Below are 27002 nucleotides of genomic sequence, written 5' to 3' on the forward strand. Positions count from 1 at the left end.
TGGAGCTCGGGTTCTTCCATCAGGCAAATTGTAGCTGGAATCTAGGTTTCACCACTTACCTCGCCAAATTTTACTTCTTGTCTACACAATGGGGATTTTGACATCTAATTCACAGGGCTGTTGCCTGGATAGAACCCGATGAAGCCGAGAACACGCCTGATGCAGAACACAGTGCACAGTGGCCACCACCACCACCACCACCACGGCCCCCACCCCAGCACCCAGAGACACATGGCTTTGATTGTGCCGGGGGCCCGTCACCTGCCTGGGACAGGCCTGCCGCCCTGGACCTCATCGGGGTCTCTGGAAAGCCCACTTACTTTCTTTTACAGACACGTGCCTCTCCTGAACAGAAAAACTTGCACAAATAAAACCCCACCTTAAAATCCTGTCATTCTCTTGCCCTCCCAGTTGCCTTCTTTCTGATGTCTGGCAAACACACATTAAGGGAAGTTCTATTATTTTCTGACAGAAAGTGTCCTGACCATTGACAGAAATCTCTGTCTCACATAATAAAATTGCTGGTTTTACAACTCTTCTGAATGGAAGAACTCTTAAATTTGGGTGAGGATGGATCCTTGTTAAAATCCTCTTCATCTGAGCCAAAAACTTTTCTTAGATGATGTATTACCAGGGACACAGGAGTGGGTAAATAATTGGACCAGCCAGTGCTTTACAAACATGTTAATTTTATTGAGTAGGCATCAAAGCTTCTCTCCATGTCAAGTAATGGAGAAGCCGTATCACACAGATTACAGAGCTATTGTTACTTGAAATAATCTTTCATAAAAGAAAGAAATGAAATACAGTTCTTCTATAAAAAGTGCAGTAGTAGTCATTACTGGAAGTTTTCCAAAATGAAAGCAAGATTTACTACATATTGCAAAAATTGGTTTAGTGCTTTAATACTTTACAAAGTAACAACCCAACCACCAAAGACAAGCTCTTACAATGGGTTGCTTCTCCATGGATGGACCAAGATGGAAAAAGAATATTTGCATTGAATCAGAAGGAACACTTGCAGGTAGAAAGGGGCCCAGGACGACTTGGTCAAGGTAACAAGGTTTCTGACCCCTTTCTGCCTCAGTGTTTTCTTTCCTCCTTGGTAATAAGTAAACCGGGGAAACAAAGTAATGTATATCATCCCCAAATCAGTCAAATGAACGGGTGAAAGAAAAAAGGAAGGGAAAGAAACAGAGAAACTACATTCACTTGCCAGTGCATATGAGAAGGAACCAAGCAATTACACATCAACACCCATCAGTTAAAATGAGACCGCTGGTCAAAGCTGAGGGTGAGCGGGGTTCAGGCTCCGAGTGTAGACCCAGGGAAGACCCTTGCGGTTCTAAGGGCTCCGTGGCTGGTGGAGGGCCCAGGGCTTGCTCAGGATGTTGAATGATGACTGGCTCTGGGAGGTGGTGTTTGCCTTGTGGACTCTGGGCCACGGTCCATCTCCAACTGTGCTCTAGTTTTGGTCACAAGTTAATGGGACAAGCTGCCCCTCTCCCACCTGCCAAATCATTACTCCAAGGCAGGTGTTTGGGTTCCATTCCAGGTAGATGGGAAAAACTGGCTGGGCTGCAGGGCTCTCCTGCCTTGGAGAAAAATTTGTGAGGTCCGAGGGGGCAGCCCTGGAAAGCTTGCCCTCTCTGAGGACTGGCAGGACCACCCCCTCATCCTGCCCCATCTGTCAGGGCAGCAGTGAGAGGAAGCTTGTTTGTTTGGCAATTCAAGCAGAGGGACACACTTGTGTGGGCCCACTCACCGTCTGCTGGGCAGCTGCCGAGGGAGTGCTATGAGGGAGCTCTTACCCCCCAAAATGAGGGACCCTAAAGTATGGCACCCAGAGAAATGACATCAAAACCACGGGAAGGGAAGAAGAGAAGGACAAAGGTTTTTTAACTAGGCCCCGTAGGAAAAGGGTCCTATAAGAAGCTTGTAACAGTATTTTGCCAACAACTCTTAGAGGAAAACACATTTGGTCAAAGGACCTAGAAGTAAACACCAAGGTCAGGTATTTGGGACGATCAGCCAGGAGAGGACAGATAGTGTGGAAGGGGAAGCATCCCTCCCCCACCTGTGGGCGAGGCCACCAGGGAGCTGGGCCCAAAGATTTTGTGTTGCTTGGCTCTGCAATGGCTGGGCTCTGCCCCATGCATCACAGACACACCCATGACCAAGGGGGCAACCGGGGGCCCCCAGCTTTGTCAGTACAGTCCCCTTCATCTCCTTCTTCTGCAGGCCTGCTTCTGGTGACATGAGAATGAGTCCTGCTCGTGGTCGGGCTGTCTCCCTTTCCTGGCTGAATCATCTGCTGCCACCGAGTTTGCTCTAGGAAGGAAGGAAGGCCTGTCTCCCTGGAGACACTGAAGGCACGGCATCCTAAGGACCCATCATAAGGGCCTCTCCAGAATGGTCCAGGCCCACGATGACCTCATGGAGGGGGCAAGATCATGAGAGCTGCCCTAGAGGAAACTGTCCACACCTCAGCCTATCCCAAAGGGTCCTCTGTCAACAGCAGAGTCCCTTCCCTGTGAGGGAGGGCCACTGGGGCAGGCGTTTTTATATGGCATACTTGCCACCATCAGATCTGGTACTCACTGCCGCATCTGGTCTTCATGAACCATAGGCTGCCTTATCAGCTAAAATTCTCCCCATTTAGGGGCAAGAATAGAATCTCTATTTGATAAAGACTGAAACTGATACTTGTAGGGTTTTTAAAAGCTGTCAAATGATTGATTTCATTATCTTTTTTCAACAAGTATTTCTCCAGCATCGAATACATATCAGGTGCTGTTGTAGGCACCAGGGGTACAGCAATGAGCAAAACATACAAAAAATTCCTGCCCACGTGGAGCTTACATGTTATGGAGCTGGAGGGAGGCATACAATGAATGAATGAATGGATAATTTACATGCAGCCTTCAAGTGGCGATAAATGGGCAGCAGGAGGGTGGGATGTGTTGGCTTATTAAATAAAGAAGTCGGGGAAGGCCTCCTTGAGAGGTGACATTGGTGCAAAGACTGGCAGATAGTGAAGGGTGAGACATGTGGCTGAGGATGGGTGTCAGCGGAGGACATGCCAGGCAGAAGGTCATATGCAAAGGCCCTGAGGCAGGCTTGGGTCATTGGGGCAGAGGTTGGAGAAGTACGGGGGTGGGAGTGGTCTTTGTAAGGACTTGGTTATCCCTTCATTTAAAGTCACCTTTCAGCGTCTGTGCTATCATAGACGTTCTCAAGGAACTGGCTCCACTAATTTATCCTCTTTAAAATAAATGGGCTAGTTTCGTCTTGAGCATATTCAGCCTATATTTTAAAAAGTAGTGGTAACCCCTATCCTATGTTAAAGAACTGAGTGTGTGTGTATGTCTTTTCGTACTCTTGAGATGTTTTCTTGAAAGAATGAAAAAGGATAAGCAATGGGCACTTTGTGTACACTAATTAGGGTTGGTAGAACTTTGTTTTTGCAATCATCAAGTAGCAAAACTGAAAATTTCAGCAAATTATTTTACAAAATAAACAGAAATAGTAATATTGCTAGCTTTATTTAAGAGATTCTGGTTTCTATGCTATTCCTTGGGTGATGTATGTACCAAGTCAGCCGGGTGGCGGACAGCGGGATGGGGGGGAGCTTGGCATCTTGACACTGCACAAACTACACACACATTTATTCCCGAGGGGTCCATGTAGGGCAGCCCCCCCTCTATTCTCTGCTGGGGGGCGTGGAGTGAAGAGAAAGCACTGGTTTGGGGGAACAAAGCTACCTGCATAACTATGAACAGACAGTTTTGCACATTGCTCAGAACAATCATGAAACTTTTCCCAACTGGGGGGTGCCTGGGATGAAGAACCCTAGACTCACCCCTATATCAGCAGACCCATCATTAGAACCATGCTCTAGGGAACCAGGACCCCCACCGGAGAGTGGATTGGGGGGACGTGACTGAAACAAGAATGAAGCTGGGTGCCCCTCATCACCCTGGAGCCCCCCATCAAAGCAGCCAGTTCCAGCAGCAAAGAGAGTTTACAGTTAGGACTGAAGTGCAAGGTGTGGCCCGGAGGTCTCCAGAGAGCCACCGCTTTAAGGCTTTTTCGAAGGGGGCACCTGTTCCCTGGTGTCAGGGCTGCCAATCACTGCAGGGCCCTCTCCTGAACATGCCAGCGCTCAGGTGACAGCAGAATCAGACTGTGAATGGAGGCAATGTCACAGCAGGCAAGGTCTGATGAGGCAGGGCCTGATCAACCATGACACATGTTCTCTTCTTATTTATTAGAAGCATCGGAAGAAAGAAAAAGAAAAAAAGCACTCGAGGCCCTTAATTTGTAAAGTCCACACCACAATGAGGAAAACTGACTCATATCCTAAAGAAAAGAAACACTCCCAAACGCGCATTACTCCATATCTCTTGTAAACATGAAAGACACAGAGAATAAAACACACGGTTTGGCAAAGCCTTTTTTTTTAACCTCGCACAAATTTCCCACCACTGATGGGTACAGCCCTTTTTTTCTTAACTAACGTGAAATATATTTTGATCAGTTAAGTTTATTTCTGCAAAATAGTCTGCAAAATAAGCTCGTGGTTGCTAAGCAAGGGGGTGAGGGTCATGTAGCCACGACCCCGCCTCAGAGACAGTGGGCACCACCAGGAACATTTCACACCCCGAGGTGTGCTCCTCGATCTTGAGTCACTAAATTCCTGACGGTATGCTACCAGAATTAACACATCAAATCACTCTGGAAAACATGAAGTCTGTAAAGTAATACATCCCAACTTTTCGGAACACCACTGGAGCCACTGGGTGGTGATAGGTAAGAAAAAGGTCCACGGTAACTTAGTGAATAGAAAGTACTCATTTAAGAGGAAAGGTGCAGTAACAAAATCCAGGAACAGGAAATGCATCGAGCTTTCCGTGGAAAAAGGAAGAGACATTCACACAGTTCCACTTTCAAATCAGATGTGAACAAATAGCAGAAGGTGTTTTATCCCCCAGAGCCCACACTGGAGCTCCACCCAACCTAAATTTAGCCCTCCAAGGGGACAACCCCGTGACAATATAAGGGTGCAAAATATTGCTCTGTGGCATATTCTGAAAATAATATAAAAATAATTTCTATAGTACAGTTTAAACTTGGCTTGTAAAATATCAACATAGCATAAAATCTACAAACAGAATACACTTAAAAACGTCTTCCTTTCACAATATATTAGTTTTAAAAAATCATATACCCAGGTCACGCAGATGCAGAAAGTGTGAAGCAAATGACTAAAATAATCTCCACTGGGGTTTAGAAGTATCTGGGGTTCCTTCTGGAATTTTGCTGTCACTTAGAGACGTCCGACATTCCCAGAAAGGGAAGTTTGGCCAGACTAGGTTGGAGGGGAAGACAGCTCACAGGATCCTGTTTGCATCCAGGACCTGTGCCTTGGTGGGGCTCATGGCCTTTCTAGAATATAGACTGGCTGTTTTCCTTTTCTCTAGTGCCCCAACCCACTTCCTTTTCCCCCACTCCACTAAGGGCCCCCAGGTCACAGAAGGACATTAAGGGATCTCTTGATCCACATGTGAAAAACACAGCCGTTTCTAATGGTTCTCGCGAAGCCTGATGAATTCATTTGGTCTAAGAGATGTCTGGCCAGGGATGAGGGGTAAAACTCTTGTGAACAAGGAGGGGCTGGACCAGCACATTTGATGCAACAGTGGGCTTTCTGTTTTAAACACTGTTTAGAGGAAGGATAGATCCAGATCTCTCATAAGAGGAAATGGCTGTTTGTAAACAATGCTGACCAAGGGCACCCTGTCCTCCACCAGGGAGCGATACCCACAGGTGCTCCGCACATGGAGCGGCTAGTGACCACATGGAGAGACACTGGGGTCGTCTACTCTGGGGGGAGAGGAGGAGCCTGGGGGCAAGGGTTGGGGTTGGATCTCAGGCTTATTTATGGCACAAATGTCAGATGGGGGTAGGGTAGAGGTGACTGAAATTCGAGGAGCTAGAACAGATCACTGGTTTTTGATAATACGTACAAATTACACTGCCTGGTTCTTCCTCTTGTACTACAAATAGACTTTTAAATCTCAGTTTGCCTTTTTTCTTTCTCTCTCTCTCTTTTTTTTTTTTTAACCTGGAGGAGAGCATGAGAAAGATAAAATATTTGCATAGCCAGTTTTGGAAATTTCTGGTTGGCTGTTTTCATGTTAAAAAATTAAAAAACAAACACGAGATTACTTTCTGCCTTGACTTGTTGTGCATATGTGTTTGGTTTATGAATGCACAGGGAAGAACTTTCCAAGCTGGCTGTTCCACCTTCTGTGAGATGCAGGGCAGAAGCCGGTGTCTACATGTGAAGCAGTATTTATTTCCTGTGACCTCACAGCTTTGGACGGCAAAGCAGCTGGTCAGCATGATGTGAAGAATCAGTTCAAAAAGCTGCCACAAACCCTCTTGATGAGAGATTTTTTAAAAAAAAACTGTTTTTCTTTCAACAAAAGAAACCCCAGTAATATGAAGGACATGAATGTTAGTGATTACCACACATTGAAAGTATTGTTTAGCATGAACAGTAAAACTTCCAAAAAATTTAAGGTCCTATTTAATAAATAATTTTAAGGAACCACTTATGTAAAACTTGAATAAATGACTGAAAACTCCACCTGCTGTGGATAATTAAAAACAAAAATGAATTACTCACAGGAGATATTCAAATTAGTTTATTATAATAATTCAAACAAGTAAAAAAAAATCTTTTTTTTTTTTTTTTGCTGCTCTTTTTGTCGGGGAAAAGCATCCTTTCTGGAGAAGGAGAAGCTGGCTCCAATGAAGAGATGATCTGCCTCCCGTGTTTTCTTTAGATACACCCCCAGCGAAGCTGGGCGCTTTCTCTCTTTCTTGGGATTATTAGAGGCTATTCTAAGGCTCTCACAGGTTTTAAAGGATTCTTTTGCTAGTGAGGATTTTACCCATCATTTCTGTATTTCTTGGAAACAAGATATTTCCTTAGAGAGGCAGATTTAACGCCTCGGTGTCCTTGGCCAAGAACGGTATTCTCCAGAGGTAATCTTGGAAGGAAGACGCTGCATATTGCTGCTCAGAACAGGGTAGCTAAGGACACATTTTTTTTTTTCCCTCAAGAAATGTAAGGAGGCACCAATATAGGGATCGCTTAGGGATGGGGCTGCCCCTAACATGTTCTGGAACCACCGTGCGGAGGGGACCCCGACGGGAGCGGTGCGCCTCCACCTGGCTGACCCCAGACAGATGCGGGTGGAGGTGGGGGTGGGCTTCCTCCCCTGCGGCCCTCAGTCCCTCCCCTCTGGAAAGAGGGGCGGGCCGCGTTTCAGGGCGGCCTAGTTGGGGGTTACACAGTGACCGCAAGGCCAAGTCCTCGCCTCTCTCCTGGGGCACCGATGGCCGCTTCCGAGGGGCCCCTCCGGCGACAGTTCACTGGGGAAGGGTCTTCGAAGGAGAAATGTGATCAGGCTGTCATCTTTGCTCATATATGGGCAACTCCAAATCTTGAGTTCGGAACCTTGCCCTCGGGCCCCACGGTGTCTTTGGAAAGCTCCTGTCACCTGAGCTGCCCCGCACCGGGAGCGACCGCTACACATCACCGCGCCCCGCGAGGTAGCTTGTCCCGTGCCCAGCCTACAGACGCCCGTGGCTTAGATGGCAGTGTGAGTGTCGCTCGAGCCGGGGGCTGTGGGAGGAGGTTTTGCTTATGAGATGGAGCCGCGTATTCCTAAGGGGCCAGAGAGACCACCAGGGCGCCAGCGGGCGGCCGAGCGCCCTGTCCTCCAGGGGCCCCGGAAGGGTACAGGTGGAAGCCCGAGGCAGAGCCGCCGCCGCGGTCCCAGGGCCGCGCGTTCGCCTCGAAACCCTGGGTGGCAATGATTGCACGCAGGTGACCGCTACATGGAAGAGGTCAGTCGCCGGGTTAGGAAAAAAAAAAAGCCAAAAAAAAAAAAAAAAAAAAAGGCATGTAAAACACTCCCTTCTAAAAACAAAGGGCTGCAAATTTCTTTATTTCTCTTATCGAGGAACAAAAATACCCTTGCAATGGCTATTGAGTTTCCACAGGTACGAGGCAGATGCTAGCTAGCACACCCACTTCCAACAGTATGACTTGTTTCCTATCCGTCTACTACCTGAGTGGCGTCAGTGTAGGTTCAGGCACCATTAGGAACGTTTGACCAAACACGTACACAGCACGGACAGAGGATCGCCGGCCTCCCGGTGGACCAGGGCGCAGAGGAGACACCGACAACTTGGAGAGGACAGCCCGGCGGCAGGGCCGGGCCGTGCGCTCAGGGCCGGACCGCGCGCGCCTCGCGCCGCCGCCGCAGCTCCTCGCGGTAGCAGTAGGAGCAGTAGTGCTCGGTCTCGGCGCGCCCGTAGAACGCGCAGTTCTCGCGCTGGCAGCGCCTCTGCGCGGGGCCCGCCCCCGGGCCGCCCCGGCCGCCCTCACCGTTCGAGCGCGCGGCCGGCGCGTCGGCGTCGGCGAACTCCAGGCCGTCGCGCGCCGCGCCGAAGCCGTTGGTGTAGGTCTGCGACTTGGGCTCGGCCGCGCCCGCCGCCCCGGGCAGGGCTCCTGGGACGGCGCGCGCCAGCGACTCTACCGTGTTGACTGTGCGCAAGGCGGCGGCGCGCGCCGGACTGTAGCTCTGTGATGACAGCGAGCGGTTCTGCTGCGGGTACGTGGCGCACGGCCGCAGTGCTCCCACGGCTGGGACACACGGCTCGTCCCGCGCGCCCGCCGCCTGCACGTGAATGACGCTCTGGCGCCCCAGCGCCGGGGGGCTGCGGCCGGGGACCGGTCCGCTGGCGCCCGCGCGCCGCGCGCTGCCGCCGGGGACTGGGGAAGCCGAACCGCCTGCCGCGGCCCGTGCCGCCCGGGAGCCGGTTCCGGGCCCGGGGCTTGGGCGCTCCTTGAGCTTGAGCACCAGCTGCGTGGGCTGCCCGGCCGGCGGGCCTGGCGAGGCGCGTTCGGGGCCGGGCGCGCCCTCGGCCTCCGGCCTGCGCTGCGGCCGCTTGGCTGTGGAGGCGGCGGCGGCGGCGGCAGCAGCGGCGGCGGCGGCGTCGCGGCGCCGCTGCTCCTGCTCTGCGCTGAAGCGCTCCTGCGCGCTGGTCAGGTAGTAACCGATCATCTCCTCGTGGAACTGGTGCCGGTGGCTGGTGAGCAGCAGGCCGGCGAAGATGAACTTGCGCTCGCCCTGCATGGCGGCGCGCAGGATGTTGAGGCTCAGCTTCACGTCTGTGCTGTACTTCCAGGCGTCGCCGCGGGGCCCGCCGCCCTTGTCGGCCGGCGACGCGCCCGCCGCCTTGTCCGTGGGCGACGGCGTGGTCTTCTCCGAGGGCGACGTACTGGCCGAAGCGCCCGACTCCTCCTTGCTGCCCTTTCGCGCCTTGGCCTTCTTCTCCTTGCTGCGCTCGGGCGCGTCTCCGTGCTTGCCGTTGGCGGAGTTGGCGCGGCTCATCTTGCCGTGCACCAGGCCGCCCAGGCCACCCATGTTCTTCTTCAGCTTGATGCCCAGTGTCTTGCTGAAGCTGCCCAGCTTGTTGGCCACAGAGTCCGCGCGGGTCTTGTCCTTGTCTTTGCGCTGCTTCTCCTTCTCCTTGCCGTTCTTGCCGTTATTGCTGTTGGAATTGCTGCACACGGAGTCTCGGTCCGAGTCCAGCGAGTCGGCCAGGGACTGCACGTCTTCCCCCGCGGAGGCGGTCGGGGACTCCGGCTGCGCCAGAGGGGCCTGCAGGGGAGAGGGAGGGCAGGAAAGGGAGGAGGTTAGAGATCAGCCTTCCTCTTGCTGCTGCAGGAGGCAGACCCCGCCCCCTTGGTGTTGCCTCTAGCTTGACTGTCCCAAGCCCGAGCTGGGTTCCAGCCCGAGTCTCTTGATCCTCGATCTGGAGCTGCTGCCTTCACAGCCCTCGTGGCGCTAGAAAAGAACACCCACAGCCACGTCATGATGTTGTCCAGGCAGCTGGACTCTGGAACCAGACTGCCACTGTCACTTGTGCCATACAGGGAATCAGGGCCTGCATCAAGGAGCCCTGTGAAGATTAGATACCAGTAAAGGCTGAAGTACAAATGCACTCTGAGCGGTGCCCACTTGTCCTGGGTGCTTACTGGCTGTGTGCTGGGCACTGCCCTCCTTGCCTTCTTTATGAAACTTAAAAACTATTAGTTATGGGCCCCACTTTAAGCTTTTAAAAAAAATCCCCTTTCCTGAGATTTCACTACAGGAAAGTGAGGGCACAGAAACATCAGCCAGATACTTAAAGCAAATCATTCTTAACATCTGGAGGCAGGGCCAGCATGGACCTACCCGAGGGAGGAGGGGCAAGTGGGGCACCCCTTTCTTACAGCTCCCCCTCCCGGAGGGGAGAGAACAAGAGGAAGTGCCGAGGAATCGCGCCCTGGTTCCCTGCCTTTTCAAGGACCCCCACACAGGTTTAGAATTAATCCTGCTCCATGGCAGCACATCATGGTCCCATCTCGGCAGAGTTTTGTGTTGTGACTTGCCTACGGTTTATTTTGAGGGTGTGTTTATGCCTCTGCTTCTGAAGAAAATAAGGGAACAAAAACTCCCCTAGCCGGTGCGTGCGTCTATGCCCAGACCCGCGATCACACGGGTGCGCAGAGACGTGTTTCAGCTGGAGCTGGAGCAGCGCGCACCATAGGCTGGATGGAACCCAGCGTTAGGGGGCCCCACGTCGGGGAGGATGCACTCTGCCTGCCTGCCCCGAGCCAAGGGTGCCTGCTGGTCTGTCCTGGCGCGCGCCAAGCTCACCCTGGTCTCCGAGGGGATCCGGATCCACGTCACATTCATGTAGCTGTGCAAAAGGTTTAACTTGGCTTCTAGCGACAGGATCAGGCTAGTGAGAGAGGAACACCAAGTGAGATGCGCCCCAGTCCGCCCGCATGCACCCCCTCCTGCCGGCAGGCCAGCCGCCCAGCCAACCACTAGGAGCAGGGGCACCTGCCCAGCCCCTCCCCGGAAACCCAGCAACATCCCGCCTCGAATGGCAGTGGTGCGGAGGGAGGGGCACAGAGTAGGGTCTTACTGGGCCAGCCGGGCATTATCATTGTCGTCTTTCCCCCACTCCCAGTCCTTCCCTGGGTCCACCGCAAAGTGCAGAGGCAGCAACCTGTGCTCCGAATCCGTCAGGGGGATCACGGCTGGAACACAAAAGAGAGAGACCTGTGCCAGGTGGCCCAGGGTGGGAGGGGAGGCCCGAAGCCCCCGTGACCCCTAGGGAGGACAGGAGAAGTCCACTGAGTCCAGGTGTTTCCGCGATTAAGGAAACCAAATGGAGGTATACACAGGACCTCTACGCCGGGAGGAACCTTAAGGCCGGAGGTTTCAAAACCACCACTAACGGTTTAAAAAATTTCTTTATTGTGGATGCCAAAGAGCAGTTTGGAGACATGATTTGGCCTCAGCACGGATCAAAAGGGAGGGGCCCTCCTGGGGCAGCAGATAAAAAGAAGCTATTACTGCTTTTGCCCTTTCTAAGGACCGGACCCAGGCCAGACAGTGCACTGAGCAAGGTCAGTTAGGAGAGGGCTTGAGTCCAGGCCCAGCCAGCTCCTCCCCGAGAAGGGGAGTGAGGGCTGCCTGCCATCTGCTCATTCATGAGTTCGTTGAGCAGGTCTATCTGTGTGGGACCCACAGAAACAGTGGCCTTGGCCACAGGAAGCTCACATCCTATAACTGAGGGCTAGATGAACAGGTGACACACAGCTTCTGTTGCCAGGTGGTAAGAGCGCCCTGAGGGTGAACAGCAGCCTGAGGGAGCTTTGGCAAGCTGTTCTGGAGCAGACCACACCACCGAGCCTTCTGAGGAGGAAATGTGTAGGTGGACAAGGCAGTGATATGGAAACAGTGACAGACTTTATTTTCTTGGGCTTCAAAAATCTTCACTGAAGATGGTGACTGCAGCCATGAAATTAAAAGACCCTTGCTCATTGGAAGGAAAGCTATGACAAACCTAGACAGAGTATTAAAATGCAGATACATCACTTTGCTGACAAAGGTCTGTATCGTCAAAGCTATGGTTTTTCCAGTAGATGTACGGACCTGAGAGTTGGGCCATAAGGAAGGCTGAACGCTGAAGAATTGATGCTTTTGAACTGTGGTGCTGGAGAAGACTCTTGAGAGTCTCTTGGACAGCAAGGAAATCAAACCAGTCAATCCTAAAGAAAATCAACGCCGAATGTTCATTGGAAAAACTGATGCTGAAGCTGAAGCTTCAATACTTTGGCCACCTGATGAAAAGAGCCAATTCATTGGAAAAGACCCTGATGCTGGGAAAGATTGAAGGCAGGAGGAGAAGGGGGTGACAGAGGATGTGATGGTTGGATGGCATGATCGACTCATGAGTTTGAACAAACTCTGGGAGATAGTGAAGGACAGGGAAGCCTGGCATGCTGCAGTTCATGGGGTCACAAAGAGTCGGACACAACTGAGCGACTGAACAAGGTAGTGAGGAGAGACAGGCCCCTCACTGCACAGAGGGACTGATTCATCAAAACATGCCTCAGCCCCCAGGGACTGGGGCCTACTTCAGAAGGGCTGGGGTGGAGGCAGGATCTGGGGAGCCGGCCTGCCCAAACACTGGGGGTGCTATATGTGGGTGCAGGGACCAGTGCAGCTTCAGGTGTGACACTCAGACCTACTGGGGCCTTGGGGCCTCCACAGGGAGGTCTCACCTCCGCTGTCCCACCAGCTTAGGAGGCAGGTGAGGCTGGACCACCTTCTAGATGGGGAAGTGGGTTAGAAGCTGACAGCTGGGCGGGGCCCTCCCTGATTCAGGCTTATCCTTGCGGGCTCTGGCCTTGGAGTGCCTCTGCCCCACTCCTGTGCTGGTGGCCAGATGTTGCCTGACCCTGATTGAGCACACGGGGCCTCCCAAATACTGCTTTCCTTTGGCACAAAGAGCCCCATCTTTCAGGACACTGAGCCTCCAGTCACCACTCTAGGGCGTAGGGGCCCTGCTCCTGCCTGGGGTTTACTCCTTACTCCTCGGCGCGGTCCCTCCCCCTGCCCCCCAGATGCGGGCCACAAATCTGGTGTCATTTCCCCAAGATTCATGACAAAGGTGTCATGGCAAAAACAGAAAGGCAAATCAATACATAACAAATACCTAAAATCTAAGACTGAATAACCGTTAATAGTTGATTTTCTAGTAGGAAACAGGAAATACTGACTCGGTGCTGCCCTCTAGTGTTGCTAAAGACACACATAGTCTTCTTCCACCCCACCCCCAGCCCCCATTTCAGGGAAACGCAGGTTTACTCCAGATTTTCCCTTTCACCTGGATGGGGCTGGCGGCTCTGTGCTCTGGTTTGGGAGGTCAGGGGCAACTTGGTCTACCTTGGCCACAGACTGTTTGGTCTTGTCTGGTGTGGCTGTGAGTCACAGCCGCCCCTCCCAGGGCTGAGCTGTGGAGTGGTCACAATCGTGGGGGCGGGGCGGGGGGCGGGGCCTGCAGGGCTGGGTCAGGACCCGTGTCCGTTGGGTCACACCCAGGAGCTGGTCCCACAGTCCCCGGAGTCACCACGACAACAGAGAGTTTGGCCTGGCTTCCCACCCACGGGTGGGGGCTGGGGGCAGAGGCTCCCTCTGTAGACAGGGCAGGATGGCTTCCTGGAGGGAGAGCTTGGCACCCACTCCACGCCCCCATGCAGATGGCCAAACCAGAGTGTCCAGGAAACAGACCCAAGGATTCTATTTTAAATAAGCATTCTCCATGGGTCTAAAATCAAGCAAATCTGGCAAACATTGTTCTAGAATAATAATCTGTTAGAAGTCATTTCTGTAGGTATAATGTGGACAATCTGGGGTCTGGCTGTCCACCTTCCCAGGGGAGATGTTCCTTGGGGCCACCTGCCTAGGCCTGGCTCTATTTCCCAGCCCCTAACCTAGCGTTAGGAAAGAACACGGGCTTGCTTGCATCTGTGAGGTGTGAGCAGAAGCACTGTGTGAAGCCCTGGGCAGTGTGGTAAGGGGTGGGTGGGCCTTCTCCCACACCCTTCCCATCATCGAGCCTTCTGATGATGGAGGCCCTGCATCAGGAGTGGGTTCCTGATTCCCCACTTGGAGGGGACCTGCCTGATCATCAGGAATATCTGTTTTAGGCTTTATTTGCAGGAGAAGCAAACTTATCACTTGAAACCACTATGACTTTGGCTTATTTGTCAGATCAACCGACTAAAGTAGTATGGCTCTGCAGCCTCCTCCGCGTCCCTACCGAAGGGCCCTGGGAATTCCTCTCCTCAGTAGCTGGGCTGGGATGGACTTCCGGGGCTCCCCACCCTGACCATCCGCCTCCCCCCAAACACACAAAGCAGAAGGTTGGAATCATCTGTAGGTGCTAGAGCCTGACCACCCAGCAGGCTCCTGGCAGCTTCTCAGCCTGGACGTCAGAAGGCATCTTCTGTGCAGAGGGCAGAGCTGTGGCCCTCGGGTCAGGGTTGCAGGGCCTAGGAGCCCCACCTGTACAGCCCAGAGGGAGGCCTCGAAAACAGGCCTGTGAGCCTCAGGTACTTAGATGCCTCTGCCTCTCACTTTACACACCTAACTTTTCCCTGCTGGAAGCCTGGGAAGCCTGACCTCACCCAGTGAGAAGGAGACTGATGTGGTGACTTGCCCTCTGGTGGCAAATGTCAGGAACAGCAAATGCTTTTCAAAATAAGCCTGTGAACTCCCTTCCTCCCCAAGGCCCTTTGAAAAGGCTTGCTCCTATCTTTTAACCCCTGTAGAAAGGAATGGCTACCTACTCCAGTACTTTTGCCTGGAGAATTCCATGGATAGAGGAGCCTGGTGAGCTACAGTTCATGGAATTACAAAGAGTCAGACACGATTGAGTGACTAACACTTTGGGGGCTTCTCTGGTGGCTCAGAGGGTAAAGAATCTGCCTGCAATGCAGGAGACCTGGGTTGGATCCCCAGGTCGGGAAGATCCCCTGGAGAAGGGAACAGCTACGAACTCCAGTGTTCTTACATGGAGAATTCCCTGGTAACCTGGAAACATATAGGCATCATCTCAAAATAGCCTGGACAAAGTTGGTAACCAAAGCAGCAACCAATTTTCAGTACTTATTTTTGCAAAAAAGAATGGAGACCTCTGGTTTCTTTGAGGGATGTAAGAAGGGATGTCCCACTTGTATAACAACAACAAGTTAGACAAAGTGGAGATTCACAACTTTCCTTTAAACAGTCCAAGAGCTGAAGTCACAGGCAACTGGCTAGTCCCAGATCAAAGCAAAGACAGGTGTCTTTGAGGAGGTATGGCTGCTGCTGCTGCTAAGTCACTTCAGTCGTGTCCGACTCTGTGAGATCTCATAGACTACAGCCCGCCAGGCTCCCCCGTCCCTGGGATTCTCCAGGCAAGAACACTGGAGTGGGTGAGGAGGTATGGACATGAGCTTAACTGGGGCAGACTAAGCTAGACCCCAGCTTCCCTGGTGGCTCAGACAGTAAAGTGTCTGCCTGCAGTGCCGGAGAGCCAGGTTCGATCCTTGGGTCTGGAAGATCCCCTGGAGAAGGAAATGGCAACCTACTCTAGTACTGTTGCCTGGAAAATGCCGTGGACAGAGGAGCCTGATAGGCTACAGCCCATGGGGTCGGAAAGAGTTGGACATAACTGAGTGACCTCGCTTTCACTTTTTTTTCTTTCAGCTGGACCCCACTAAGAAGATTTCAGCTAAAATTGTTAACAAGTTGTTAAAGGAAGGATGTAGACTGGTGGAAAGAATACAGGACCCTGGGGGCCACTGACAAGGGAAATCCTCAAGCACACACAGCCCTCTCTCTGTGGGACTGAGCTGGAACTTAGAAAAAGACTGGCCAGTATTCTAACCAAGTGTCCTTTAAAGACTTTTGTACTAAGGAAGAAACTGCAGAGAGTAGGGCAGCACACACCACTGGTCTTAGGGCCTTTCTCCCGTAAAGAATGGGGAGGGAGCAGGAAATAGGGAATAAGTCTGTTTTTCTCTGGGGGAGGGGCAGGAATATGTGTTGAGCCCAGAACTACAAGGAGGGGGGGGAGGGGGGGAGGGAGGTCACTCCCTCCCTCCAGATCCGGGGACACAGTGCCTGCCTGAGATAGAGGTTTAATCTGAACAAAGAAACAGTACCCTCTCGGCTCTCCCTCCCATACCCAGGCTAAGAAGCTGTGAGGAGTAGCAAGCTACTGTTAGAAAAGGGGCAAAGGATATGGAGAGAGACCCATGCCAAAGTGAGGCTCAGCATAAAGCATGCGGCAGACAGTGAGAAATACCAGCCCCACTATAGACACAAGATATAACTAGAAGAATCGGAAGGCTGGGTAACCAGGGTTTGGATATAGACTGATCCAAATTCTATGCGGCAAAACAAAAGGAATCAAAATGATGTACCTTAGTCTTTATTGCTGTACTCAAGATGGCTGGTTTTCAACAAAATATTTTTGGCATAAGAAAAGATGGGCAAAAACCAGTACATTGACAGGTGAAGACAGGTGAAGGACAAGATAGACAGAACACAGATGCTGAAACTATAAGACATGATTTAAAATAACTGATTAATGAGTTGAAGACTCTAAATAGAAAAAGGAGATACCTTGAAGAATTTGATGGTTAATTACAGCAGAGAGAAAAAAATCTGTAAGAGTCAAACTGAAATGCTAGAAATAAAAAAAAAAACCACAATTATAAAGAATGACTTTGAGAGGCTGATTAGTAGACTTTGCACACCTGAGGAAAGAGTCTGTGAACAGTAAGACAGGTCAATAGATGTTAACTAGATTGAAACAGAAAGAAAAAAAGAGTGGGGGCTTTGCAGAACAGCACATCCAAGATTGGTGGGGCAATATCAGATAACCCCAAATCTGTGCAGGTGTAATCCCAGAAGGAAGAGAGAGACATAACAAAACAGAGGAGATATTTAAATAAATAATGGCTGACATTACTTATCTAAATATTTCCAAAACAAATGACAAACTCTACCATAGATCCAAGAGGCTAAGAAAAAAGCAAGCAGGCAAAACAACAGCAACAAACCTGGACATACATAATACATCCAAACTGCTGAAAACGGAAGACAAAGAGAAACTATCAGAGGCAACCAAAGGACAAAGACACATTACATATACAGGAACAAATCTAAGGGTCACAGCAGACTGCTCATGATTAAACAAGTAAGAAGATAATGGACTGACATCTTTAAAGTGCTGGACGAAAACACCTTGCTAATCCAGAATAGCAAAAGATCCTTAAAAAACTAAAAACAGAACTGCCATATGATCCAGCAATCCCACTCCTAGGCATATATCTGCAGAAAACCATAACTTGAAAAGATACATGTATCTCAATGCTCATAGCGTCATTATTTAGAATAGCTAAGACATAGAAGCAATCTAAATGTCCCTGACAGATGAATGGATAAAGATATGGTACATATATATAATGGAATATTACTCAGCCATAGAAAGAATATATATAGCAATATGGATGGACCCAGAGATTGTCATACTGAGTGAAGTCATAAAAAGACAAATATGATATCAATTATATATGGAATATTAAAAAGGGTACCAAATGAACTTATCTAAAAAACGGAGTTACAGTTGTAGAAAACAAATTTATGGTTACCAGTGGATTGGGGGCGATAAATTGGGAGATTGGGATTGAAATAAACATTACTATATATAGAAGAGATAACTAATAAGGACCTACTGTATAGCACAGGGAACCCTACTCAATAATCTGTAAATGGCCTATATGGAAAAAATCTCTAAAAAAGAGTGTATATATATATATTTTTCTCATTCACTTTGCTGTACTCCTGAAACTAATACAAAGTTGTAAACTGACTATATTCCAATAAAATTAAATACAAAATAAAGAAGACAGTAAAAGACAAAAAGGAATAAAGATAGATGGAACAAGCAGAAGAGCGCTAGCATAAAATGTGAGTGGTCAAAACATACTGATTAATAGATGACATTGTCAGATTGATAAAAAGTAAAACTCAAGTATATATTGACTGCCAGAAATCCATTTTAAATCTAAAGACATACATAGGTTAAACGATACTAAAAAGAAGGAGAATGAAATGGCAACCCACTCCAGTATTCTTGCCTGGAGAATCCCACGGACAGAGGAGCGTGGTGGGCCGCAGTCCATGGGGTCGCAAAAGAGTCGGACACAGCTTAGCAACTGGGCACACACGCGTGGGTGTGTGCAAGTTTTGAAGAATTCTGTGGTTATTTCTTAACAGGGTCACATGCTCATTAAAATAATTAAATATAGGGATGCCTCATCAGTGATATATTTTCCCAAGGTGTAAATGTCCTCTGTTAACCTGTTTCTGCCTGCAGAGTCAACTAATTTCACTAAGGCGAAGCTCCCTGGAAAAACTTATAGTCCCTGTTTGGTTCTGTGAGCAGCTTTGACTAGCAAATAAATCCTTTGCGTGCTTTTTGAATGTGAAAAAAAAAAAGATACTAAAAAGAAAACTGGAGTGACTCCAGTGCAAGTCTGTTCATATAGAGGAACATTACATAGTGATACAGTGGTCAATTCTCCATGAAGCTATCACAATCCTACATGTGTGCATAGGCTTCAGAGTACATGAAGCAAATACTAACAAAAATGAAAGGAGAAAGACATGTTAATTATGGTTGGAGACTGCCATTTTTAGGAACCAACATAACAAGCAGACAAAATCAGCAAAGATATAGAAGACTGAATTACATCACCAGAGAACTTGAATTAATGGACATTTATGGAACTCAACAACAGCAGAACAAGCATTCTTTTCAAGATCCCATGGAATAGTCACAAAAACAGAACATATTCTTAGCCAGCCTTCACAGGTTTAAAAGAAGAGAAATCATAAAAAGTTTGTTCTCAGACCAAAACTAAATAAAAACCCATAACCAAGAAAGACATTTGGAGAATCTTGAACATACATCTTTTGGAATTTAAACAGGATGCTTCTAAATAACCCTGTTGGTCCTTAATTCATGCCCACCACTATGATGGTTAATTTTATGTATCAACTTGCCTGGACCAAGAGATGGCCAGAAAGCTGGTAAACATACCATTTGTGTGTGTCTGGGAGGCAGTCCTGGAAAAGATTAGCAGTTAAATTGGTAGACTGGATACAGAAAACTACCCTCACCTACATGGGCTGGCATCATACATTCCACGGAGGGCTCAAATAGCACAAAATAGCCAAGGAAAGAGGAACTGGCTCTCTTTGAGCAGGACATTGATATTCTCCTGCCCTCAGACATCAGCGCTCCTGGTTCTTGGGTATTTGGACCCAGACTGAATTACACCACTGGCTTTCCCAGTTCTACAGCTTGCAGTCGGCAGACAGTAGAACTTCTTGGGCACCATAATTACGTGAACCAATTTCTATAATAAATCTCCTCTTATATATGTATCTATATGTACCCCATAGGTTCTGTTTCTCTGGAAATCCCTAACAGAACCACTAATATGTTTTTCCATCTCTATAATTTTGTCATTTCAAGACTGCTATAGAACTAGAATCATACAGAATGCTGGCTTTGGGATTGTTTTTTTTTTTTTTTTCCTTCAGCATAATTCCCTTGAGGTCCACTCAAGTAATTGTATGAATCACAGTCATTCATTTTTATTGTTGAGTAGGATTCTGTGATATAGACAGTATGTTGAACCATGAACCCAGGAAAGATATTTGGGTTGTTTCCAGTTTTCGGCTATTACAAATAAAGCAGTTTTGTGTACAGGCTTTTGGGTGAACATAACTTCATTTTTCTAGGATTAATGCCCAGGACTACATATGCTGGGTCATATGGAAAGTGAGGGCTTCCCTGATGGCTCAGTGGTGAAGAATCTGCCTGCAGTGCAGGAGACTCGGGTTCCATCCCTGGGTCGGGAAGATCCCCTGGAGGAGGGTGTGGCAACCCATTCTAGTACTCTTGCCTGGAGAATCCCAAGGACAGAGGAGCCTGGTGGGCTGCCATCCATAGGGTCACACAGAGTCAGGCACAGCTTAAAGTGACGCAGCAGCAGCATGAGAAGTGATGTTCAGTTTTATAAGAAGCCACCAAACTGTTTTCCAGAGTGACTGAACCATTTTTACCTTCCCACCAGCAGTGTAGGAGCAATTATTCCACATTCTCCCCAGTATTTGGTGTTGTCAGTTTTTAAGATTTTAGTCATTCTGATAGGTATGTAGTGGTATCTTGTGGTTCTAATGTTGACCAACTTTTCATGGGCTTATTTGTCTTCTGGATCCCCTCTTTGGTAAAATGTCTGTATCTTTTCCCATTTTTTGTTTGGATGGTTTGGAGGGTTTTCTTTTTGCTATTGAGTTTTGAGAGTTCTTTGTGTATTTTAGATACAAATCCTTTGTTGATATGTGGTTTTCAAATATTTTCTCTCAGTCTGTAACTTGTTTTTCCTTCTTTCCTCCTTCCCTGCCTTCCTCTCTTCCTCTTTCCTTCCAGTCCCCCCACACCTCTCCCCACCATCTTTGCACAGTAGAGATCCAACTTATTATTTTCTTTTTTGGATTATGCCAATCCCAAATGACTGCATTCTGTGTGATTCCCATTTTGCAGCATGCTTGAAATGACAAAATTCTAGAGATGGAGAACAGATTAGTGGTTCTATTAGTCGTGGATCTCCAGAGACACAGAATAGGACAACATATAAGAACTCTTTACCTAACTCTAGGTCCATAGTTGTACATTTTACTTTTATTAGATGGTCAACTTTGACTTAATTTCTGTATAAATGAGGTTTGAGTTTAGCTTCCTTTTATTTCTTATGGATTTCCAATCGCTTCATGACCTTTTCTTTGAAAAGACTATCCATCTTCCATTGAATTCATTTGCTTCTCTGTCAAAAATCATCTCAGTATATTTGTGTGGGGTTACTTCTGAGTTCCCTATTCTGTTCCATGGATCTCTGTGTCTAACTCTCCATCTATACCAGGCACTGTGTCAGGAGCTCTACATTCATTACTTATGGGTCATACATCAGCTACAGGGTTCTTGCTCCAATTTTATAGATGAGGACGTGAACTCTGGTACATAAGTGACTTGCCCAGGCCAAAGCTGGAGCTGTGACTGAAAAGCAGGTCTGCCTTACTCCACAATGTATATCTTTCCTTCTACTACTGTTGTCACCTTGCCTCCCCCTCCTTTTAAAAATTATCTGAAATTAGTAGACTGTGAGCATCTAATCTTATTTATTCATTCATTCAACATTTATTAATTGCTTCCCCAGTGTCTTGGTGCTGGAGACGCAAAGATGAGAAAGACAGGGCATGTGGCTTTATGACATCTAGAAATCTGGTCAATGAAGAACTGAACCCGCGTCTCTTGAGTCCCTTGCATTGGCAAGTGGATTCTTTACCACTGTGCCTCCTGGGAAGCCTGGCAATGAAGAACAGGAGCCTCTGAAAGGTGGTCCTTGTCCTCCTCCTCCTCCCCCCATGCCTGATCCCACCGTGGCCTTGGCTCTGGCCCACCAGTGCCCAAGAACAGCCTCTGGTGGGCGTGATGCAGAGTCCCTTGGCAGGGTAAGATCCTTGCATCCTTGTGCCTCTGGGAAAACTCAGACTTTCTGTAAGAGGATTTGCTTCATGACACCTCAAGACGCACAGCAACAGCAGCTCTTTCCCTTCCGTGAATGCCAGGGACGTGGCGAGTTCCTGCTTGATGAGCTGCCCGTGGCCTCACGCTCCAGGCAGCCCACTGCGCTTTGGTCAGGATGCATTTTTTTCCCCATAGACCCTTTCCCCAGAAAAATGTCCCCAGAGACAATTCTCTTAAGTGGACTTGGGTTGTCAGGAAGCTGTCCATTTTTTTCTGGACAAAGGTTCTCTCATGCATTAGAAGCAGCCCTGGGGAACGGTGATGAGGGGGGCTTCTTGGAGAGCAGAAACAGGCTGTCACGCTGGCTGACTAAGAGGTTCCTTCCCCATGACCAGGAGGAAGGACAGGCACCTGGGGCTCTGTCTCCCTCCTCTTCTGCAGGAGGACTGATGAAGGCCATGTCCTGCTCCAACACCAACCGTCAGAAGCCTGCAGGTTCACAGGTGGCCTGGGGCAGCACTTCATATGGAGATGGGGGCTTGCCTGACTCAGCAGTTGGGAAGATGGTGGCTGGAGGACGCTCTTTCTGTGGCTCAGACACTTGGGGAGGTCTGAAGGAGCCTGTGTCTACGTCTCCTGCTCCCGCATATCTCTAGGCCCCAGGTTCCCAGTGAAGGACCCTTGGACAGTTCTTTCTGTGTAGTTGAGCACAGCTGGCATCCCTTTGAAAATGAACCTCGGCCTTCAGAGCTGATGCTCCTTGGGGTGACACAGGTGTCGGTGGACAACCGGACTCTTGGGCATTTGATCAGCAAAACTCAGCTCTCTGAACTCACGTGCCCCTGCCAGCCCAGGACAGAACTCCCAGCCTTGAAGTTCCACCCACTGCTCCTGGCCACGTGGGGGCTGTTTGAGATGTTCCTGGGTCAAAAACCAATAATGTTAAAGATGACACCCCTCGTCTGGTCCCTGGGTCCTGGGGTGCAGGGTCTGAGCGAAAAGTCTGGATGCCCCCAGAGACTCCTCCTGTTCTGCAACAGTGAGGGACCTTTGTGGGGGTGGCCCACACCTCTGGGAGCCACACTCAAGGCTATTGCAGGAGCAGCAGAGGTATGTGGCCAGTGGTCCAGTGAGGCGGCTTGCAGAACACGCGGTCCAGTGAGGCTGCCTGCAGACCATGTGGAGAAGCAAGCTGGCTTTCCACACCCTTCCTGAGTGTATCTTTCAGTGGCAAACCACAAACCTAGAAAGTGGCTGAGCAGGAAGAAGCCTGACTGCAAAGGGGTTGCTAGGAATTTCTAAAGCCTTCTTGCTACCGTGAACTCACCTGATTCTTATAATGTCCAGTAACAGGTGCGGGGGGCGGGGTACGTGGTTCCTCTACTATTGTATTTAAACAGGTTCACAGATGGGCCAGTTTCATTAGAAAAAGGTTAATTTATAGTTTTAGACTGCTATACTAACAAAATTATATTATAAAATCTATTAAAATGGAACATTTAATAATATTCATAGCCTGTTAAGACCAATTTCTACTTACGAGGAAATGGGTGCTGTTTATTATAAATCAATCCTATAAGAAAAAGCACAGTTTGTTGTTGTCAAATAGATTGGAAGTGAAATGTCGCATTGTATCTGGTTTGGGAAATCACAAAACATAGGTTGGCATTTAACTGTGAGCTGTGCATAAAAGTCAGATTGAAAACAGAGTTCATGACCTGTGGTGTGGGGTTATTCTGTTTGGCTCCACAAAATTTCCAAATGACTCAGTTTTATAAACATGGGGTGTTGGTTCTAAGTGGCAAGAGATAATGTTTCAAGCTGCTCTTGCAAAAACATTTCTTCCCCAAATATCACATTTTGGGTGTGCTGAGTCTGTTTCCAGTAAATAAACTACAAGCTCTGGTGTGACTGTCCATGGGTGTCAGTCTCAGCCATCAGAGCTGCCCGACAGCTGCGTGGGTACTGCTGTCCCAGCCCCTTGTTCATCTCAGCATCCCCTCCCGTCTGAGACCAGCTCTTCAGAGACTGCACGATGCTGCTCTCTGGGTCACTGAAATGGGAACCCCTAGAGACACTGTGAGGGTACCCTGACCCCCATGTGGCCTCTGGATGGAACTCCATCCAGGCTATTTACATTTAGGAGGAAAAACTATTTAAATAATTACATTATATATTTACTTCCTAAAAACAGAATAGAAACAGATGGCATTACCATCTCTCGGGAGTGAGGCAGCCCTCCCCGCGTCTTCTCCCATCCTGAACGTTGCTGAGTCACCAGGTGTGAGTTGCTGTTTCATCCCAAGCAAACTTTGGCTTTGGTACTACTTCCTGGGCTTTGTCTCTGGAGGTGCCTATTCCCTGATTACCACCCTCTTTGGTCAAGTCTCCTTTTTGGAAGTCTCACCATCCACCCTACTAACCTGCCCTAGTGACCCTTTATGGGCTGTGAGCATTCCTTGGGGACGGCCCTCCTTCCTCAGTGTCTTTTGTCAAGTGGGCACAGAACGTGTAGAGGGTCAAATGTTGCCCTTGGAAAGTACTTACAAGTACTTAAAAGTGCCTGCAAGTACTGGTGTGACCTTGGGGTGTGAGTTTTGCAGAGCCATCTGAGGACGTGGGATGGGGAGGCCATGGATGTTGTGCCGTGGGTGTGAGAGGATGCTTCCTGCAAGCTGTAGGACCGGGGTCCAGGTATTCTGGGGCCAAAGGACTAACATCCTTGCTGTGGGGAAAGCAGGGGGCCATGAATCACCTGTGGAAGTTACCAAGAACATACATGTAACTGTTATTTACAAAGTTCTAAAATGTGCTGGTGAAGCTTTGCCTACTCAATCCCTCAAGCCCCAGCTTTCCCACTGCAAGCAAGCCCTGCCTTCTCCCATGGGCAACCTAGCCTGTAGACGACCAACCTCAGCAGCTGCAGGTGAGGGGTAGTGGGGTAGGCAGAAAGAGCTGGAAGGGTGCGGTGGTACTTTCAACACAGGGAAGGATGAGAGGTTTCCATCTAGTTAAAACTTTGGTTTTTCCAGTTGTCATGTATGGATGTGAGAGTTGGGCCATAAAGAGCTAATGCTTTTGAATTCTTTGAAATTTGAAGTCTTCCTTAGAAGACTCCTGAAAGTCCCTTGGACTACAAGGAGATCAAACCAGTCAGTCCTAAAGGAAATCAACCCTTAATATTCACTGAAGGACTGATGCCGGAACTGAAGCTCCAATACTTTGGCCACCTGATGTGAAGAGCCTACTCACTGGAAAAGACCCCGATGCTGGGAAAGATTGAGGGCAAGAGGAGGAGATGACAGAGGATAAAATTGTTGGATGGCATCATCGACTCAGTGGACATGAGTTCGAACATACTCTGGGAGATAAAGGAGAGGGAAGCCTGGTATGCTGCAGTCTATGGGGTCACAAAGAGTTAGATGTGACTTAGCAACTGAACAACAACATGGAATTTTTAAGCCCTTAGGAGCTTGGACACACATAGATAAGATGCAATGGGCCAAGCAGAAGGAATTGAGTGGTGGGAAGAAGGGAGGCCCATGTCAAGTCCTAGAACACGTTTATCTAATTCTGAGGCTCTCAGAACTTTGCTATTCAAATATAAGAACAAGACAGCTGCTCTCTCTGGGCCTGTGATGACTGTACCTGTTGGCCTCCATCCCAGGGTTCTGGGAGGTCCAGGGAGAACCTTCCACAAAGTGTTCGTTGCTTGGGCAGGGGCATGGCTGTGCGTGGCAGTAGGGGACCAGCAGGTGTCCTGGACCTTGACACTCTGAGTCCCACACCCCCATCTCCTCCCCAGGCTCCAAGAACACAGTCCTGGAGGCTCAGACTTGAGCCTGGGCCCAGCCGTGGTCTGTGAGTCTTATCTTGGCTTCCAAGGATGATGCCTGGTTCTATCTCAGAAACTGGTGTTACTATACTTTGCCAGTCTCTCTCCCAGCTGAGCTGTGGGCACAGACTGGCACTCTGTTTTCTTGTCTGCTGCACCAAGGGAGAGCTGCAGGCAAGAGAACTAAAGGGGCCAGCAGGTGCATGACAAAGAAACCCCTTATCCCCAGTCCCGGCCCTTCTTCCTGAAGCCTCCAGGCTGGTGACACCAGTCCCTGAGTTTGGGGCACCAGGCAGTAGAGTTCATAATAGCCACTTGTGAGCTGTCTCTGGAGCCCAGGTCACCTGGAGAGGCCCTGCCTCGCTCAGACCCATGCCTGTGGCCTTGCTGATCCCTGGAAGGAAGGAATTCGCACTGAAGTTCTCACCGTGTGAGGTGTGGGCCATCCAGGACCGTCACTGTCCTGAGTGTGCTGCCACAGTGATACTTATTGAATGAACCTCCCCGTGGCTCAAGCTGTGCAGGTATACAGGAGAGAGCTGGAGCTCACCCTCAGCCTGTCCCCCTGACAGAGGGCCAGCTGTCTGTCCCCAGTCCCAGCCCCAGCTCTCGGAGCACCTTGTACCCACGGCAGGCTCTCCAGGACCTCGACCACACATCCAGTGCTCCTGCTCTTTGTTCTGCTGAACCTCCCCAGTGGGATCACCCCTTCCCCTGGAGCAGAGTTATAAGACTAGCCATGTTCCAAACATCTGCTGAGGTGTGGATCTACAGAGCTTGCAGAATATTACTTTGTAAAAAAAATTCACCACCAGCTATGGGGGGTCCCAGGATCCCCACACACGAGCTGCTAAGGGGCAGAGGGCTCACAGACACTGGCCAGGCCACTGATGGATCTGAACGCAGCATCCACTGGTCAAGAAGGTGATAATGATGAGCTAAGCCAGATGTAATGAGAAATGTGGCAGTTCCTCATTCATTCCCAAGGGCTTGAGTAACCAGGTATTCTCATTCTGTCTGTATTGGTCTGCCTAGGTGGCCATGACGATGAAAGACAGAGTGAGGGGCTTAAAAAGCAGCCATTCATTAATAATAGTCTGGAGCCTGAAGTCCAAGGTCAAGTGTCAGCAGAGTCATTTCTTCCTGAGGCCTCTCTCCTTGGCTTGTGTCCTCTTGCGATTTCCTCTTTGTGTGTGTCTCTGTCCTAATCCACTCTTCTTATAAGACCAACAGTCACAGTGGATCAGGGTCTACCTTAATCACCTCATTTTTCTTTAATTACCCCTCTGAGGACCCCATCTCCAAATACAGTCACAATCTGAGGCCTGGGGGATAGGACTTCAACATGTGAATGCAGACCTCACCGAGATTGCCTCTCCCTTCATGACAAGCCAGGGTACCTTAACTCAGACAAAGGACCTGTCATCAATTCACCAAGGGAATGCAGGATCTGGTCTGATGCTTTCCTGCTATTTACCAGTCTCTGAGGTCATGCATGGCCCCGAGGTTCCTGCAGAACTGATGAGGGAAACTTTTCCTGAGCGTCATTATGAGGTCATAGACTGAAGCAACTTCATCGTGGTACCAC

The 27002-nt window shown here is 49.3% G+C and overlaps 1 protein-coding gene across 3 annotated transcripts in view; it reads right to left on the minus strand.

Annotated features, from left to right (window-relative positions):
• Positions 1-669: 669 nt before the first annotated feature.
• Positions 670-27002, minus strand: part of OTUD7A (OTU deubiquitinase 7A) — a 381326-nt gene continuing 354993 nt past the window's right edge. For all 3 annotated transcript variants that reach the window (XM_043434490.1, XM_043434492.1, XM_043434491.1), the window contains 3 exons: positions 11062-11176; positions 10788-10872; positions 670-9746 (listed from right to left, as the gene is read on the minus strand). In XM_043434490.1, the coding sequence (XP_043290425.1) occupies positions 8307-9746; positions 10788-10872; positions 11062-11176 (1640 nt within the window). In that variant the 3' untranslated portion in view covers positions 670-8306. The remainder of the gene's footprint in view (positions 9747-10787; positions 10873-11061; positions 11177-27002) is intronic.

This window comes from Cervus canadensis, chromosome 17 (genome assembly GCF_019320065.1).
Source record: "Cervus canadensis isolate Bull #8, Minnesota chromosome 17, ASM1932006v1, whole genome shotgun sequence".
NCBI classification, from domain to species: domain Eukaryota; kingdom Metazoa; phylum Chordata; class Mammalia; order Artiodactyla; family Cervidae; genus Cervus; species Cervus canadensis.